We start from the raw sequence: 19,479 nt of genomic DNA, 5'->3' as shown, positions 1-19,479 counted from the left end.
TATCTTTAAGGCATCTATAGCATGGTGTGACAAAAGCTGATAGGCCAATAAACTCTTATAATGCAGTGTAATTAGGAAATAATTGGCTTCTAATTGTGATGGTGTGAATTATAACATCTGTATTGTCTCACCCTTCTCATGAGACTGAAAATGGAATAAAAGTTTTTAAGCCACCTCTCAGTTGCCCCATCTCTGGGTCAGAAAAGGGCTTAATCTGACAATAATAATCAACACAAACCTGTATTTTCCAGAAAACACAGAGAGGACACATGCAGTCCCACACACCAGGCTCTGCACCTGTGCAAAGAGCCCCAAAGCTGAGCAGTGACAGGACTTCAACAAAAATTATTCCCAAAAGTCAGTAATTGTTCACCTGCACAGGTCTGGACTGAAAAAATGCCAGCAGTACATGGAATTTTATCACCTGCACTGGGGTCTGTGGGAGCTGCACTGTTACACCCAAGCTGTGCCAAACCAAGAGGAGGATCCAGCACTCCCAGAGCCAAAGCTGGAGCAAGGGTTATTCCTCACTGACAGTACCCCACAAGAAGTCTGACTGTACAAAACTGCCTCCTGCTGAAGAAGGAAACTGCAGCAAACCCCACATAAAGAAAAAAAAAACACGACTCTTTTAAAGCTCAGTTCAAAATTGCTCCAAATCCAGTAAAAACACAGCCCAAAATGAGGATCCTCTCACAGCTGCTCCCAGAATTCAGGCACTTTAAGAGCCTCAGGATGAGCTTTGCAGCCCCTGGTGCTAAGTTGCCAAAGTGTTCCATAAACACGGTGAGGAGTGGCTTTAAAACTGGGAATTTAACTGGGAATGTTGTGCACTGTCAGCTTGAATTATTCCACACTTTCACCATTTCATTGGAGCTTCTGAGGGGTTTGGATTTTCCTAAAGCACCAACACTCGAGAACAAAAAACTCCAAGCCCCCACGGCTGCAGAATGAAAACACCTGAAAAATCCATTATTTGCCCATCTAAAAAGGAGGGAGATGGATTTTTATATGGACAGGACAAGGGGAATGACTTTAAACTGACAAAGAAAAGGGTTAGGAGGGATATTGGGAAGGAATTCTTCCCTGGGCGGGTGGAGAGGGGCTGGGATGGAATTCCCAGAGCAGCTTTGGCTGTCCCTGGATCCATGGGAGTGTCCAAGGCCAGGCTGGAGCACCCTGGGACAGGGGAAGGTGTCTCTGCCCATGGCAGGGGTGGAATGAAATTAACTTTAAGGTCCTTCCCACCCAAACCATCTCAGGATTCTCTGATCCAAACCCCCTAAATGCAACCAGAAGTCTCTGAACATATAATATGTTAATGCTGGAAACTCTCAGTACCTCAGAGGTGCAACACTAAACAAGCCAAGGCTGCCAGAGATGCTTTTACTCTACAGGACAAAGCTTCAAGAATCTCTAAAATTCTCATTTTCCTTTCCCTACCCTGCGAAGTAAAATAATCTTTTCCACTTTTCCACTTACTGGGCTTTCCAGCTTCCTCTCAGATGGGCTCCTAATCCCGTGAAGGACTTGCTTAAGCTGTTGTATATAGAACCTAAAGAACAGGATATGGGCTGCTCCTGCAAGACAAATGATTTGAAGCCTGGAGCCACAAAATTCCAGGTTTGCACAAACTAAAAGCTCCATAGTTTCCTCTGCATTAAAATGAGCCCAGAGTCCTCAAAGCCTGAAATCTGCAGGCTCTAGCAGAGCCAAGTGGAGAACTGGATCTCTTGTGGCATCATTTTTTAAAATAAATTTATTTTTTCAATGCTCTTTTTTTTTTTTTTTTGTGTGTAGGAGCAATTTGAAATAAAGGTGAGAACACACAGGAAGAAAACACCGGACCCCAAAATCTACTTCAAAAGTGCTTTAAAGTCCCCAAGATTTCTCACCTTTAAGTGACATCAAGAACCCAGAGAAGTTTACAGCCCTGTGTGGTGTCTCCAAACTGGGAAAGGAGGAAAATGGGCTGAAATTGCAATTTGCTGCTGTGAAAGTTTCCTTTCCACGGGTGTCAGCAAAAGCAGAGAACATTCTGGATTAACCCCACAGTGCTCAGCCTCAGCCATTCCCCAGGTGCATTCCCAGAGCAAGGAATGCTCAGCAATGCTGGCAGGGGAGGCCAACGGAGCCAGATGTGCCTGAACTGCTGCCCCAGCCCCAGCAGCCCCACAGAGAACACCAGCACAGGCTCGGGCTGAGTTTGGAGGAAAAAAGTCCATATTTCACTCATAACTGCATTTTAATGACTTTCCTGGTGTGTTATGGCTGCACTGCAGGCACAGGGAATCCCAGGGAAAAGCTGCCGGCCTGGCAATTGGAACTGTTCCAGTGAAATCCATGATGCCACTGGATTGGAACTGTTCCAGTGAATCCAGGGTGCCCTTGGATTTAATCCATGGGATATTCCAGGGTGTCACTGGATTTAATAATGGGGAATTCCAGGGTGTCACTGGATTTCATCATGGGAAAATTCCAGGATGCCACTGGATTGAATCCATGGGATATTCCAGGGTGTCACTGGATTTAATAATGGGAAATTCCAGGGTGTCACTGGATTTCATCATGGGAAAATTCCAGGGTGCCCCTGGATTGAATCCATGGGATATTCCAGGGTGCCCCTGGATTTAATCCATGGGATATTCCAGGGTGTCACTGGATTTCATCATGGGAAAATTCCAGGATGCCACTGGATTTAATCCATGAGATATTCCAGGGTGTCACTGGATTGAATCCATGAGATATTCCAGGGTGTCACTGGATTTAATCCATGGGATATTCCAGGGTGTCACTGGATTTAATCCATGGGATATTCCAGGGTGTCACTGGATTGAATCCATGGGATATTCCAGGGTGTCACTGGATTGAATCCATGGGATATTCCAGGGTGTCACTGGATTGAATCCATGGGATATTCCAGGCTGTCACTGGATTGAATCCATGGGATGTTCCAGGATACTCCAGGATGCAACTGGATTTAATCCATGGGATGTTCCAGGGTGCAACTGGATTTAATCCATAGGACATTCCAGGATGCCACTTGATTTAATCCATGAGATATTCCAGGATGCCACTTGACTCAAAGAGAAATCAAAGTGATATCAATTACTCAGGACAGGAGTCTCAGGTGCAGTGTGAGGAACAGGCTGAGCACCAGAGCTGGGACACAAAACATTCCCAAAAGTGCTTGATTGAGGGAAGGAAGGAAAACACCTTCAGAAAACTGAAAGGGAGGAGGTTTAGATGGGATTTTGGGAAGGAATTTTTGCTTGTAAGGGTGGGCAGGCCCTGGCAAAGCGTGCCCAGAGAAGCTGTGGCTGCCCCTGGGTCCCTGGAAGTGTCCAATGCCAGGCTGGAATAACCTGGCATACTGGGAGGTTGGGATTGAATACATTTTAAATCACTTCATCCCAACCCACTCCATGATTCCCCCCCGATCCTGATCCACAGTAATTAATGATCAGTGTGCTAAGGAGTGGCCAGGAAATGCTGGCAGACACCACCAGCTCCAAGGAGAGAACAGCTCCAGAGGAAACCATGGAAAACAGACAACAACCTCACCAGGACAGGGGCAGACAGGAGAATTTTAGGCTACAGAGCCCTAAACCATCAGAGACAGATTTTCCAAGCCAGGCATCCTCATTTCTTTCCTTAATTCATGAAATTCCCAGTTGCTGTCAGGGTGTCAGGCTGCTCCAGACAGGCAGTGCTGTTTGCAGAGATTTTTACAACTGCAGACCTGGTCATGTGCAAATCAGGCTTGAAAAATTTAACCTAAAGCACAAAGCTAATTGATAAAAAACCAAAATGAATTTCAGATGTAAAAGCTGTGCAGTTGCTGTCACAATCTAAAACATTGTTTTACAACCAGGTCCTTAGCAAGACATTTCCTACCAAGAAAAATCTCAACCTAAAGGCACTGGAGGAGTTTTTAAGCAGATAAAAAGTTCCCAGTGGCATTAAAAACATTATTTACCTGCAGGAGAGAGAGAAATCCCCCAAACATGTGCATACAATGGCAGAGAAGTGGAGCGTGCTGACTGTTCCCTATCCACAAATGATTCCAGGCAGGAGAGCTCCCAGCTGCCTCATCCCCAGCATGACCCTCACCCAACCCACTCAGAAAAGCAGATACTGGAAATGAGACCTCTCACTTGGGGAAATCCATAGGAGAGAAAAGGCAGGAATGCTCCAGGGAGAAGGGTTTGACCTTTTTTTGGATCATTTACTCTCAAAAGCTGCATCAAATGCTGACATTTTACACAGCCCAGCATCCACGAGCCACAGAACAACACTGAAAAAATCCAGGCAGGAATATAAATCAGCACTTGGACCAAAAGACAATGATTTGGAAGATAGATGTCCATAAAAGAAGAGTAAAGTGCAGGATTTAGATGATTTAAGACTGGCTGAGTGTGTTTTTAGTGATCTTTTCATGAATGGTGCCTCAAATAAAAAAAGATGTCCTTATTTTAAAACAATAAAAACCCAAAGTTTGCTTTTTTGGGGGGAGGAATCTCATTTCCTGAAGGAAGCTTTCTATGAAAAACACACCAGAGACTTAAAAATAATTCAGTGATTTCATAAATTGCAGGAGTTTGGGTGATTTATACAGAGAGAGAGATCCTGGCTGCAGCTTAGGAGACAAGAAGGGCTGCAAAGAGGATTCAGGGAGCCACAGGGGAGAAAAGGGGAAATCAAGGATCAACATTCCAATCTGAGCAAGGAAAAGCTCAGGAAGAAGGCAAAAATCAGGATAATTCAAGTCAGCTTTAAAAGGCAACAGGTGCAGCATGGATCAGAGACACAGGGAGAGATCTGGGGGAGTTCAATTAAAATTAAAAGGGGCAACACAAGCAGCTCTGAAAGAAATCTTTCTGTGGTTTTTAAAGGAATTAAAAACTAGGAAATGCAAAGGGAAAAAAAACGCTTGGGAATACAAAGCAAAACAAGCTCAAAAATGCAAAGGATAAAAAGATTTGATTTGGTAGAAACAGAGAGGTGGTGTCTAAAATGATTCAACACCCACAAATCTTTGGAGGATCTGCGTTACAAAATAAGGAGAGAAAGGGCTGGGGTTTCCTAAAAACCAGAATTAATTATAAACTAAGAAAATCCCAGGAAAACCACGGTCCTGGGGAAGTAATCCTCTCTTTCTGAAAGGTCAGAAGTCAAGGAGCAAAAGGCAAAACAATCCCCACAGAACATGAAACTGTAAAGAAATCAAATGAAGAACAAATTGAGAAGGAAGAGATCAAAACCAGACATGAAATATTCCATCCTCATCCCACATTCAGAACCAGCTCCTAAAAATCAAACTCCCTGGCAGGAGTTTCATTTGCACACTCTGAGTTTCTGCTGCTTCCCGTTCTCCAGGAATCACAGATTTCCTTGGAAAAGTCTACGGGAAATCAGTATTTTCATGGACTTGGCAGAGTTAGGCTGAGGTGGCCCAGAAATTCCTGCTGGATTTGGTGCATTTGGAAAGATTTGGGAAAGTGCAGCACAGAATCCAGTAGCCATGTGTATAAAATACAAATATATTTCTATTAAATAGAGAATCCAAGCAGATTTGGGTCACTGCTCCTTCACTTTCCAATTCCCTCTAATTTTTAAAACCCAAAGAAAAGCACCAGGGTGGGGAATTCATATTAAAGTGATGGACAGAATCCTTGTAAATTGACAGGAACATGATGGATCCTACAAGAAACAAAGGCTCCTGCCTGCTCAGAGAGGAGAAGGGGCTGATTTTGGGGGGCTTTGGCTCCCAAAATTCATTTTTTCTCAGCAGGGTCATACATTTGGAGTCTTTTTGATTAAACCAAGAGCACATGACAGCAAAATCTGCTGCTCTAAACACGCAGGGAGCAGAGGAAAAGCTGAAGCACCTCTGGAATTGCTCCTCGAGCCCTCAGGCTTTGATTCTCCAAAGCACATCCAGGGCTTGCCCTGCCCATATTGAAATCGTTGGAAAGCAGGAACTGTTTACTCCTTTGACAGCTGGGGGATGATCTGCACAGCTGAGAGGCACTTCCCCCTGCTCAGTTCGGGATGTTTAGGTTTGGGATGCAGGAGGGGAGGCATGCCAGAGCCTTGGAGGCTCCTCCAATGTCACACGCCTGGAAAATCCATCCTGGCACCAAAAAATCCCTTTCCATGACATTGCTCTGATCCACAACGTCCAAAAAGAGACAGGAGGAGCTGCTGGGAACTTGGAGAGAGGGAGGAGGGAAGGCAAATTCAGCTACCAAGTCATTACTCTGTTCATTAATATTTATTGAGGATATTTGTCGGAGTATTTCATCCTTAACAAGTCACAGATCCAGAGGAGACATGAAAATTTAAGTTATTTTAAATGCCGTTGTTTTTCAAATTAAAAGAACTCTACCAGAAGTTTTAAAAATGAAAAATTAATGTTAATTAGGATCTATAATCTCCAAATTCCATCACGGGATCCTGTTCCAGAGCAGGAGAGCTCCTCCACTCAGTCACACCTCAGCACCTCTCTGGAAAAGCAGCCAGGCTATTTTTACCTATTTTACAGCGAGCAGAACCTGGTTTATTCTGATTTATGGAAGGAGCCATCAGCATTCACATATTGCCATCTAGTGGGGTGTCAAATTCCCAGTGTGGCCGGAAAAGATGGATTTTTATCTGTTCCTGGCTTTGCTCCATCCCAGCTCCCCAGAGGACACAGCGAGTGCTCCAAAAGATTATGGAGCTGCAGGAGCAGGGAGGGGCTGGGGTGAATTAATTAATGAATCCCTGCAGAATTAATTAATCCCTGCAGGAACAGAATATTTGTGATGTTCCTGGAACTCCACGTGTTACAGAATTCCCACCCTTCAATCCCTCTCCTGATGGTGACAGAACATCCACAGTTGTTTAATAACTTGAGTACAATTATTATAAATTAATCCATCAACCCCTCCAAGAAAGTAATTCTGGACCAAACAGAGGGTTTATAATCTGAAAAGAGAAAACTCTTCCTGTTCTCTACTCCAGCCTTGCTCCAGGCCCCAAGTTACACCAGAGTGATGACACTAGACAAAGGCATTTACTTCTAGCTTTTTCCATAATTTAAAAAAAAAAAAAAATCCTGCATTTATTCCTATTTTATCCCCCATTTTTGAAAGAGAAGCAAACAGCTGCAGCAGAAACCTTCCCAAAGAGCCCATCTTCAAACTTGCCCTTTTCTTCTTTACACCCTCCTGAAAGAGGCCTCAAGGGCCCTGGAAAAGCTGCTTTTCCCTCCCCAGCTCAGCATGGTTTTAGCTGCCTCTCCAGCAGTGCAGACCTGCACACTGCAGCACGTACTTGAACCAAGTCTGGCCAAAAGGGAGAAGCACTGAGGGATGGAAGGAGTGTGGAAACAGATGGTCCAAGTGACCTCATACATTCATTCTCTGGTTTCTTGAGAGCCCAGCACTCAGCAGTGCCTGACAGCACATCACACACAGTGGAGTTACACTCAGCAGTGGGGACTGACAGCCCCACCACGGCTTTTCCAAGAGTGGAAAATTGAATTCCTCACTTGTCTAACGCAAGGACAAGAAGAGAAGTGTGAGGAGGAGAGAGAAAACACACTATTTCTTTTCTTTCCCTAAAATTGCTGCCTTTTTTTTCAGTTTATTAACATGGCCTGGCCAGGAAAATAATTGAAATCAAGAGAAGTGCCCAGGAAAGAAGCAAACTGCAGGCAGCAGCGAGTTCCAGCTGAAAGCAAGGCCAGCACTGATGCCATGGATGAGAACTGTGGTGCTGAGATAAACTCAATGGGTTCTCCCATTATCTTCTTGCCTGGCCTCAAACGAGGTTATCAGTGCCCTGCATGTGGCAGCATTTAATTGATTCACAAAGCAGCAGCTCTGTGGAGCTGGAGCCAGGCTCGTGCAGTTCTGAGGGACACAACGCGTGCGAGCAGCAGCAGCACGAGGCCCACAGAAATTAAAGCTCTTCAGAGAGGAGGAAAGCCCAACAGAAAGGATTTCTTTCACTTCTTGCTTTTTAAAGATGTGCTGAACTTTGCTCCTGAGGAGGAGAGAGCTCCACAGCTCTGCAGCCTCTCCCTGGCTTTGTCCCCAGCAGGTGACACCACTCGTGGCCTTCCCAGCCAAGCCAGCCCAGCTTGCCAGGGGGAGCAGAGCCCCTGGCAAGGCTCAGAGCCCAGGCTGTGCCAGCACCAAGCTCAGCAGGACCTGCCCAACGCCCCCAGTCTGCCACGGGCACGCTGCTGCAGAATTGGGCAAACTCAACCCTTCAGCCTCCAATGACACCTGTCCTCCCCTGAGCCATGCGGAGGAGCAGGAATGTCCCACAGGGTGATGTGAGCAACCTGGAGCACTGCAGAGTGCCCTGCCCAGCCAGGGGCTGGAAAGGACAGATTGCAGTCCCTTCCAAAGCAAACAATTCCAGGCTGCTGTGATAACACCACAGGAACAGCCTGAAGTCACTCTTCATTTCCCAAGAACTACGACCTGTGGTATTTAACACTGGGAGAAGAAAATGTTGGCAAAAAGTATTTCCAGGGACCACAGGATTAGCTCATCCATCAGACACAAACCACAGGACTCCTGTTCAGGCTACCAGGGCTGGGAAGAGGAGTTCTTATCCTATAGCATGAGGGAGCCTGAGCTGGGTGCAGCAGCTCAGGGATGCTCAGGAAATTGCTGGGTTGAGCTCTGCCACTGTCCAAACCTCCAGAGCATCCGTGGCTGATTCCTGAGGGAGCTGGAGGGACTGAAACAACAATTACCAATATCCAAATCACAGAAATCACCAGGTTCTGCTGCTGCTGAAATGTTAAAGACACGGGACAAAATGCCAATTTGGATCATTTTACTTCAGGCTCTCCAGCAGTCTCCAGATGGAATCCAAGGTTTGGATGCACCTCTACAACTGCTGATGTTCAGGATTGTGGCACGTTGGTGTGACACTTTTGAACCACGGGATGTTATTCAATACCCTAACAGCCAGGGACTTGGGGGATATTCAGAAATGAGACACGAGAAGCCCAAAATTATAAACAGGAAATGAAAGGAAGACAAAGAAAATATGCCAAAACAGCATACAAATATTAGGTAGGAAATAAGAAAAAAAAAGGGAAAACTGGTAGAGTTCATAAAAATGCAGTAATAAAAAAGGTTTTTGGAAGTGGGAAAGTGAAAGAATAGAAAACATTGATGACATTCTGTATTTACAGTGCCTGCCCTCAGTAACTGCAATGTTTGTTTAGAGCACCTGAAGGAGACAGAAGCTGGAAAAAGATGAATTCCATGGGTCTGGATGCACAGAACACAAGGGATGGCCTCCCACTGCCAGGGACAGGGTTAGGTGGGATTTTGGGAAGGAATCATTCCCTGGGAGGGGTGAAGAGGCCCTGGAATGGATTCCCAGAGAAGCTGGGGCTGCCCCTGCACCCCTGGAAGTGCCCAAGGCCAGGCTGGACAGAGCTTGGAGCAGCCTGGGACAGTGGAAGGTGTCTCTGTCCATGGCAGGGGGTGGCACTGGATAATATAAATATAAATATAAATATAAATATAAAATGTAAATTTTTTGTACACACAGCCCAAACCACTGCAGGATTCCACGATAAACATCTTAAAAAACAGCACCAGCCTGGAGTGTCCCACAAAACATCCTCTGGTGAGAAACATCTGAGCTCAGCTCATCCATGAGAACTTCCTGCCCTTCCTCCAGTATTTCCAAGCAGGATAATCCCCCAGAAGGACAGAAATGTGATCTATTTGCTGCTGATCCTGTTGTTATGAAGCTCAGACTCTCCATGAAAAGCTGGAGCAGCAGTGCTGAGCTCCCCACACGTTTTCCACGCCACCAGTGGCAGCTTCAACCAGCCCAACGTGCCTGGGCTGTGGGCAGCAATATTTATATTTCTATTTCTCTCTCCATACATAAACTCATGCCACTGACATCAGTTCCACAGCCAAATGTGTTTCCTATTAAGCAGCCGTGTGTGGGCTGCAGCTCCAGAGCTGGTGTGTGGATTTTTGGGAAGCAGAGCCAGTGTTTAATTCCACTTGGCCTCTGCTGAGGACACAAGTCCTTTCAGAGTGTATTAACATCTCTTTCAACTCCTGCAGTAGGAGAAGTGCTCCCATCCCTACTGGAAGAAATGTTTTATATAACAGGAACACCAAGCTTTGATGAAGGATTTCTTTCTGTGCTGTGTTTTTGTGTCTTAAAAAGTGAAGTTATTTGGCATTTGAAGCAGAAAATGCACCATTCAGAGTTAAAAATCTGATTTTATCATTAGGTGTTCTCAGCTAACACTTTGTTTTATGGTATATAAAAGACAAGGATGGATTCTGCATGGAATTAAAGGGAAATGGGAAAGTTCACTCTATGAGAGTCTTGGAAGCAGATGGGAAAATTCACCCAAATTTTTCAGCACAGTTTCTTCCCCTCTGTGAGCACTGGAGGGTTTGGGTGGGGGATTTGTGGTTTTGAGTTGGTTTTTTTCTCAGCAACAACCCTGTCCCTAACAAGAGAGTTACTTCCATGTGCATAAATCATTCCCTGAGCAACAGATGCTGTCTGGAGCCAAAATAAGAATTTTGGGGTCCAATAACACTAGGGCACAGGTTCCCCTTAATGCAATTCATGAGTTTGGATCTCTTTCCTCCAACCCAACCAGAAATTCTGCATTAAATTTGCAGGTTCTGATCTTCCATCCTCTTGTAGTAATTAGCCAGAGCTGACAAATAAGTGGGAAAATGAGAGTCTGGAAAAACCCATGTGCAGAGCAAGGGGCCTGCACAGAAATAATACACAAAGTTACACACAATAATATATAAAATATGTGTACATATAAATATATATTATAAGTAACTAATCTTATTTTGTTTTCATTTAGTTACTTTGATTATTTTGAAGAATAAGAACCACTGATAAATTTTCTTTACTGAGCTTCAGAAATCCCCTCTCCATTTTTTCCAGCATGCCATGGAAAATCATCTTTTCACTTACACCATTTCTTATAACTGCAAAATTCTGAATTTGGGAATCTGTTTTTTCCAACTCGCTCGTGGAAATTGCTGTAAAATCTCCAAAGAGCTAAACCTGTATTTTCTGTTAGGCAAAGAAAATTACATCTGAGGATGTTCTTGGATTGTATTTCACCAGCAAAAGTCTCCATTTTTAGCAGAGCTGAGGTAATGAGCTATTTAATGACAGAGATTGTGTTTAAATCACTCTGGTTTCTTGCCCAAAAGCTCTCCTCAGTACCACTGCCACCCCACAAGCAAATTCCTACCACAAGTGAAAATTTAGACTTCCAAAGATAAACTTTCCTCTCCTCTTGTGGTAAACCTTGTGCAGAGCATCAGGAATTTTTAATAAACACACATCTCTTCATTTTCTATACTTTCTGCACATTACACAAAATACTTTCTCTATTAAATACAGATTTACTTGGTGCTTTTCTTATAGAAAAAAAACAAAGATAGAATATCTTTCCACTGACAAACTGCAAGAAACTTGAAACGAAAGGAAAAATAAAATCCCTTCTATTTCCTTGGCCTCCTCTGGCTGTGATTGGCACAAGCCAGGCTGATGACATTGGATTTTTCATTTCTGGTTGAATTAAGTCATCAAAGCATCATTTTCTCAGAGCAGAAGCAAATCCCACTGTGGGGACCAGCACTGAGGGGGCTCCCATGCCAGGGAAACTCGGGTTTGGGGTGATTTTCTGGGAGAACACTTCAGGGATGAAAAGCAGATGTAGGTGGACAGGGAAAGGGGATTTGGGATGGCAGGGCTCTTCCCAGGCAGGGATGCAGGGATGGAATCATGGCACACACACAGACTCTGAGCGTGGGCACAATCCCATCCTCAAGAGCTGAATGCTCCACATTCCTCACCAGGCTGCTGGAATCCAACTCCACTCCCACTTAATTACTCCCAGTGATGACATATGAGGTTATTAAGTGAAATCATCATTCCTGGACCACTGTTCTCACTGTTACATTTGCTGCTCCATCAAGTTCTCCCATGTTTTCTTTGCTGGTTGCCACAGGATTTTTTGTCCTTGCTGGTAGCAGATCAACATTTCACTGCCCAAACCAGTCTTCTCTGGCCAGATCCACACAGGGTCTATTTTTTCCAGAAATCCCTAGTTTTTTATGGCCTGGCTCCCAAAAGAAAACAACACAGCAGCCAACAGTAGGAAGGAATGAAGTTGTTTCAGATACCTGGATCCCAAACTGTGCTCATGCCACCAAAGTCAGACACTGATTGCTGCTCATGATCTGCTCTCACATCTGTGCCATTCCAGACCTTTTCCAGCTGCAGGGACCACTTCTACAATCCAGTACTTTCATGGTCAGAATGCCTCACAGAAATGACATAATCCCCAGCTTGAGCACTTGGTCACATGGACACATTCCTTCCCCATGCTCACATTGGCAAACATCTCATCTTCCTCCACAACCAGTTACAAACTGACCCATGTGATTTGTGCTCTCAGATTTGAGGGATGGGAAAAGAACTGCCTGGGAATTGCTTTAACACTGGAGCAAGATCCATTTCTTAGTGTTTCTAAAAGGTTTTAACAAAAAACTATGTTTAAAAAACATCATCGACGCTGATGAGATCAGCAGACAAGAAGGCTTTGGAGATCAGCGTTAATTTGAATTACCATCTCTCTTAAAAATACATATTTAATGTGTTTGTAAAAGAAACCCAAAGTCTTCTGCTTCAGGTAAATAATGAAGCAAAAATTGCCCTAATGCAGCCACCTGAGTGGGTTAGATTTGGTTTTCAATATCCCCAAAAATAGCCTGAAAACCACTGGAAACAGCAGCAGATAAGAGGAACGTGTTTCCTGCCCTCACCAAACATCATTCACATCCCTTCCCCGTAACTATCCCACAGCCACTTCTCCAAGCAGCACCCCAAATAATCCCTTGCTGACCTTTTCTTAAGCCTTACCTGGAGTTTCAAATTGCCAATTCCATACAAAACTCACCAGTAGAACAAATTATTCCCATTCCAGATCCACTGGTGACTACACAAAATGTGACTATAAAGAATCTTGTAACAACAAGACCTCCAGGTTCATTAGAATCCAGTTCAAGGATCTCTCCTGGGCCTGCCCAGACTCCCCAACGATCCCAGCCTGTCTCTGGAAGTGATGTCCAAACACTCCTGGAGCTCTGGCAGCCTCAGAGCCATGCCCATTCCCTGATTCCAGTGCTCAACCACCACCTGGCAGAAGAAACCTCTCCCAAAATCCTGGTTATGCTTGTTTCTTGGAAATAAAGCACAGGGAACAGACTTGGCTGTCCTCAATGTATTCACTAGAAGTTGCCACAGCAGAACACGGTGCTCACGTTCAGATTCCTCTTTCCATTTCAAACCAGTGGCTTTGCCTTTGTTCTACATGAAACCACATTTGATGCCTTTTAAATTAACAAATATTGTGCCTTTAACAGCTCACAGCTCCAAAATAGCTTAAATAGCATAGTAGCTTAAATAATCCGAAGACTCGTGCACATGGAGCAGACAGAAATCCAACAGCGTCCTGCCATTCTTGCTGTGAATCCCGATTTTATGATCCTGAGATTGCCAACTTTTCCCATCACAATCTCATCAAGTCTTTTGAAAAAAGAGACATAAATAGGAAGTCAAAAACTACGGTTCAAGACCATGCTGGTTTGAGCACTTGAACAGTACTGAAATTTGTGTTACTAATTATTTCTGCAGTATTTACTACACTCACAGCTGGAAGTTGCAAAGATGTCAGAATTCAGAATAAAAGACAGGAATTTCTGGTGAATACCCACCAACAGAAATAAACCAGCCCATCAGGATTTCTTCCTAAAAACCCTACACCTTCTTCATAAACAAAAGCCACCAGAACATCTCACCACACATCAAACACAGCCTTAAAATCTCATTTAACACATCCGCTTCTGCCTTATCCGCACGTTAAACTCCCACGTTTCACTCACAGCGAATCCCGTAGATCATGAGAGGATCCAGCTGCTTCTTGCCGTGCTTGCCCTGGCCCGAGAGGTTGGAGATGGCCTGGATCTCCCTGTGGAAGAGGTAGTCCAGCAGGGTCAGGGCCATCTTCTCGGCCGTGCGGCAGTTGGTGCTGATGTGCAGCATGTCCGCGGGCGTGATGGGGCAGCGCACCCGCATCTCGGGGTTGTTCTCGTCGCCCAGCCACGTCCCGTTGGGGTAATCCTCTGAAACACACATGGGGCAAAGGCTGAGCAAGGAGGCAGGCTCAGGACACAGCCAACATTTCTCAAGTTTGCATCATCTCCCCCACTTTGCTTCCTGCTGTCCGTGGGCTTTCCCAGCTGAGCGCAGCGGGATCGCGACGGCGGCCGCTGAGAGAAAGAAACCCAAATTCACCCCAGCAGTGACCAAAAGTTATTGTTGGTCATGTTCTGACCTACACAACAACTGGTGCAGCCAGTCCAGGTGTCCAGCTCGCTCTCAGAGATCTCTTTCATTGAGAAACCACTCCAGGCCCAGAGCTCTCATGCCCTAAAAATGAAGGTTACAGCAACTCTGGGATATTCTCAAAGCAAAGCAAATTTCAAGCAAATTTCAAGCAGTCAACAGCTTTGAACCTTGTTTGTCCCAGCCTCAAACCCATGAGATTAAAGCAAGGCTAAACAAGATTATAGATTTAGGAAATTAAAATCAATAGTGAACGCTAACTTGTTTAATAATTTAAAAGGAGTACATCAAGCAATTACAATAATTTAGGATGTAACCAGAGACCCCAAACGTAATTTGGGTTTTTCCTCATATTTACTGGCTATATTATTTTCTAAATAATAGTTTCCCAAGGAACAGGCCCAGCAGAAGGATAATTATTCAATCACTAATCATCTTCCCTCTAAGTCAAATATAAGACCATCAGTACCACAGCTATACCTGCTTACACACACACTCAATAAATTAAGAAGCTTTTTTATTTCTTTCCCAGTTTGTCAGGGGAAAAAAAAAAGGATTTAATTAAATAAATTAATTAAATTCAAAGGAATATTAGGCACTCACTTCAATTAACCTGTGCAGACAATGCCAAAAGTTGATGGATTCAAGACTAACCAGAAACTGGAACAGAGCTCAGGACCAACCCCACCTCAAGTGGAGGATGGAACACACAGCCAAGGATGAGACTCCCATTCCAGACATAAACCAAACCTCCAGAATTCCTCACACTGCCAATAGGAGCTGAGTAGGAAATACTCCAGCAATATTTCAGTGTCCACTGACATGGACCATTTGGATTGATTTCCATGTTTGCTCAACTGTGGAGTAAAACAAGGTTTGCTGACTGGGGAGTCACTCAGCCCTTCCACAGAGAGCTTTACAGTAATGTATTGTGAACAACGTTCAGTTACAATTACACTAATGACTTTTCTTTCATTAAGTGATCTTAGAGCAGAGTTTTGTGATCTAGACAAAGTCCCCAGTTCCTGGTTTCCATAACCCTTCCAGTCCCCAGAGAAGGTGACAGAGCTCGGGTCAAACAGCGTTTCCTTTTCACACCGAGCAGGACCCAGAGCAAGCAGCATCTGGATTTCCGAATCCTACCCTGGGGTTTATCAAGCTACAAGCCAGAAGAACTCAATAAAATATAACATAAAAGCAACTCCAAACACTCCAAACTGCTTTTCCAGCACGACCTTTGGGTTGAGTCACGCCACATGTCAGGGTCGAGTTCGCAGCGCTGAGTAACGACAGGATGAGGCAAACGTTGGGTTGTGCAATCCTGATTTATCACTGTGAGCAGCAGATTATCTGCAAGAGCACAGCCACACAACCAGGGAATGGCTTGGGCTGGAAGGGACCTTAAAATTCATCTCCTCCACCCCTGCCATGGCAGGGCCACCTTCCACTAATCCAGGTTGCTCCAGGCCCTGTCCAGCCTGGCCTTGGGCACTGCCAGGGATCCAGGGGCAGCCACAGCTGCTCTGGGCACCCTGGGCCTCCCCACCCTCACAGGGAAGAATTTCTTCCTTATATTCAGAAACTTGCAAGGAAAACAATTTATTGTTGACATATGTAGCAACTCATCCCTCATTTTTTTTTTTCTGCTGAAATCAGAACTTCATGCCCTGTCCTGAATATATTTTTATACACTTGCAAATTGTTTGTATTTTTTTTTCCCTTAATTTGATCCTTTCTTTTTTATCCTCAGCCAGGATAGGTCACACTGGCTGCTTTCTGCTCCCAGTACCAGGTGCCATCTGAAAAATAAAGTGGTTTGGATGAGTTGTGCCTTGTTTTGCATGCCACTGTGTCTGGCCTCACCACAAGTCTGGTTACCATTATCAGGGAAAACAACAGGCTGTTCCTCAAGATAAATGGACTGGGTTAGAAAAATTTGGGCAGATCTGGCGAAGCAAAAACATCTCTGGATCAATGTGTACGTTTTTTCAAAGAAATTCTAGGAAGCCTGAATAAATTATCCTCCAGCCTATCACAGCCTTACTGCCTTACAGTTCACAGAACTGCTGTTGGATATAGGAATTTTTCATTCCTTATGGAACACCTTTTGCCTGCAGACTTTTTTAACAAACGTTGTTAACCTACATGAACCAAAGATTTTGTTCAATTTGCAAAATCTTCTCCTTTTTCTGCTGGCACAGAGTCCAGAACATACTGTTTTTACCACATGCAACTGTTCTTTTATTGCTCCCAGCCTGGAAAAAAAGACATTATCTTGTTATTCTGACCTATGACCACAATCCCCCCACTAAATTATCTCTTGCATTTTCCTCCTCCTTTCAAACAGAAAGGGAATTTATTTTATAACAATTTTGCATTAAGCATGACTGAAGTTAACCATGAATCCACTGCAGCTCTGTGAGGGCAAAAAAGCTGAATTATTCCTTATTTTAGATCAAAATAATTTCTGCCAGGCTGCCAATACATCTGGCACTTTGCAGGGAGCAAACACAGGATTGGCACCCAAAAATCTGGTGGAAAGAGGAAATCCAGGGCCAGTTCTGAGTGAGGCACAAATGCCCTGAGCTCTGGTGTGGAGAAGAATGGATAAGGAAGGAGAAAACAGATTGGGAATCGGATGGAAATTCCCTCTGAGCAATTAAATACATAAACACTATTGATTAAATGTGGATCACTGGGGGCTCCCAGCACTGAAATATTCTTTAATGCATGTGGAATGGTTCTTGAGGTGTATTATCAGGCTTTAGAGGCGATGTCTGCCTGGAATCTGGAGGGGGTGGGTTATTCAGTGCATGCACTCCAAAAGCCAGACTCCACCCCGCAGCAGTGCACAGCCATACCCTGCTGCTGCTGTTCCTTAAAGACTTCCAAAAACTCAGTCAATGTGAGCTGGAGGAAGAGAACACTCCAAGAACACCCTTCCCTTCGGCTCAGTGAAGCACAACTGCACACACTCACCTGGAGCTCAGCTCATCACACACCTTCTCATTTTGTCCTATTTTTCTTTTTTTAATTCACTGAGGAAGAACTTCATTCTCTGGAGGATGGCAAAGCCCTGGCACAGCTGTCCAGGGACAATGGGGGTGTCCCTCTCTGGAGACATCCCAAAGCCACCTGGATGTGTCCCTGTGTCACCTGCCCAGGTGCCTGGGTGATCTCCAGGGCTCCCTTCCAACCCTTCCCTGATCCTGTGAACCTTCCTGAGGACCCTGCTGTCCTTTCAGGGGAAAGGAGCTTCCTTGCCCTTTTTTACACCAAATATCAGATCACCACAGAAGTGGCTGCTGACCATTTCTCCTCGCAGTGCAGAAAGCCGTGCCAGCTTTATCTGAGTCCCTCTCTGCACTCACAGCCCCATTTCCCCCACACACCAATTTCTAGTTCCTCTTTATTGTTCTTTTTTCAACATCACAAAATTTGCCTTTATCTCCATTCTACTGAACCCAGTTTGCTTTCCAGTGCTGGTTTTGACTCTTTTTTGCTGCATTTCTTTTCTCTCCCAGCACAGCTGACCATCCATCGCTGTTTGGGGACATGCTGAGGGCTGCCACGCCAACCAAGAATTCTCTGGGAACAGGAGGAACCAGTTTGGGGTCAGCAGCAAAAAAAGCCCTGTCAAGAGAACAAAAACCAGACAGGGGCTGCTCTGGATGTGCTCTCCCACCCAGGGAAGGGACAGACACTGAACTGTTGCATTTTTCCATTGGGATAGGCTCCCCTGGTCTGACATGAACCTGAAAGCAAAGCCAGGCTCTGCTCCATCCCCAGGAGCTGTCAGTCATTCCTTTAAAACTAGGGAAAACAAAAGTAAACACCTGCCCACAGAAACACTGGAATTAACATGTTCCATCACTCCAAGAAGTTGTGTTTATTTTACTCTCAAGGCTGGGTGCAAAGTTGGCAGTGGCAGCAAAAGACTGGTAGGTGCAGAGAGGCAGAAAGATGAATTAATCTTTAAAAAATTAAAATAAACCCCGAAGAAACAAATCCTAACCTACAAAAATAAACCTCCATTTCTAGAGAAATTAAATAATGTTTTGGCTGATGTACAGAAGATTCAACATCGGCATCATGTGGAGGGTTGGAACGAGATGAGCTTCAAGGTCCCTTCCAAGCCAAACCATTCCATGATTCTGTGATCTTTTAATGAGCTCCTGTCAATTAGCAGAAGTTCACAGGGGCAGTGATTAATTGGCAGAGAGTCCAGAGCACTGACTTTATTAATTAAAAATCATTAAGTCTATGGAAGGGAGGGACAACCAGGCTGAAATTCACCTCCAGATCCAGCAGTGGGATTGAAAGCTGTGCTAAAAGAAAGGTTAAAGAGCTTTAAAGTCACATTCAACAAAACCTGAAAAAAATTCAGAAAATTAAAACCCATGGGCTCAAAGGGCTTTTTAAAACCTTGGAAAACGTGTTTCATGTCAGAAAATCAGATTTCTAATGTGGATTTTGCCCTTTTTTCCTTGTTTAATAGATCTTTGTTATATTTGGAGCGTTAACTCCAAATATCCCTGTAGCAGACACCTGCAAGAAACTTGCTCATCTGCTGGCTCCCAATAATTGAAGAAAAAAAACCCCAAAGCAATTCAATTTTTGTAATTTTCTTTGGCTTTCACAAGTCCTCATCAGTGTCTCCACATCAGCACCACATCATTTTGCTTTAGGGTACAAAAGGTTCACTCCTGCTCTGCTCCAGCTCCCCTCACTGTCTGTGCCTGTCCTGAGGAGCTTGGCAGGAAAGAGCTCCAAGTGCTCATCCCACGGGTGAGATCTGGGCCTGCCCTGAGCTGGAAAATCCTGTGCAGAGATAAGTCTGGGACAAAGAGCTGCTTGGATTCCCATTTGGAAAGCAAATCCTGAGTGCTGTTTAATGCTGCCATTATCAAATGACTGCTTCAGATGCCAAGTTGAGGAGACAAGACGTGACTGAGGAATTTTCTCTGGAAAAAACATCAGTCATCCCTTAATTAACACCCAGTGTCCCCTTATCTGCTCCAAAAATACATGTTCACATATCCA

General features: G+C 44.5%; 1 protein-coding gene across 4 annotated transcripts in view; it reads right to left on the bottom strand.

The window, feature by feature from the left end:
- Positions 1-19,479, bottom strand: part of BANP (BTG3 associated nuclear protein) — a 117,987-nt gene that overhangs the window by 64,246 nt on the left and 34,262 nt on the right. For all 4 annotated transcript variants that reach the window (XM_068203179.1, XM_068203182.1, XM_068203181.1 and 1 more), the window contains one exon: positions 13,974-14,213. In XM_068203179.1, coding sequence (XP_068059280.1) covers positions 13,974-14,213 — 240 coding nt within the window. The remainder of the gene's footprint in view (positions 1-13,973; positions 14,214-19,479) is intronic.

The sequence above is a fragment of the Anomalospiza imberbis genome, chromosome 12 (assembly GCF_031753505.1).
Source record: "Anomalospiza imberbis isolate Cuckoo-Finch-1a 21T00152 chromosome 12, ASM3175350v1, whole genome shotgun sequence".
In the NCBI taxonomy this organism is placed as follows: Eukaryota; Metazoa; Chordata; class Aves; order Passeriformes; family Viduidae; genus Anomalospiza; species Anomalospiza imberbis.
This window is presented reverse-complemented; position numbering and strand designations above follow the sequence as displayed.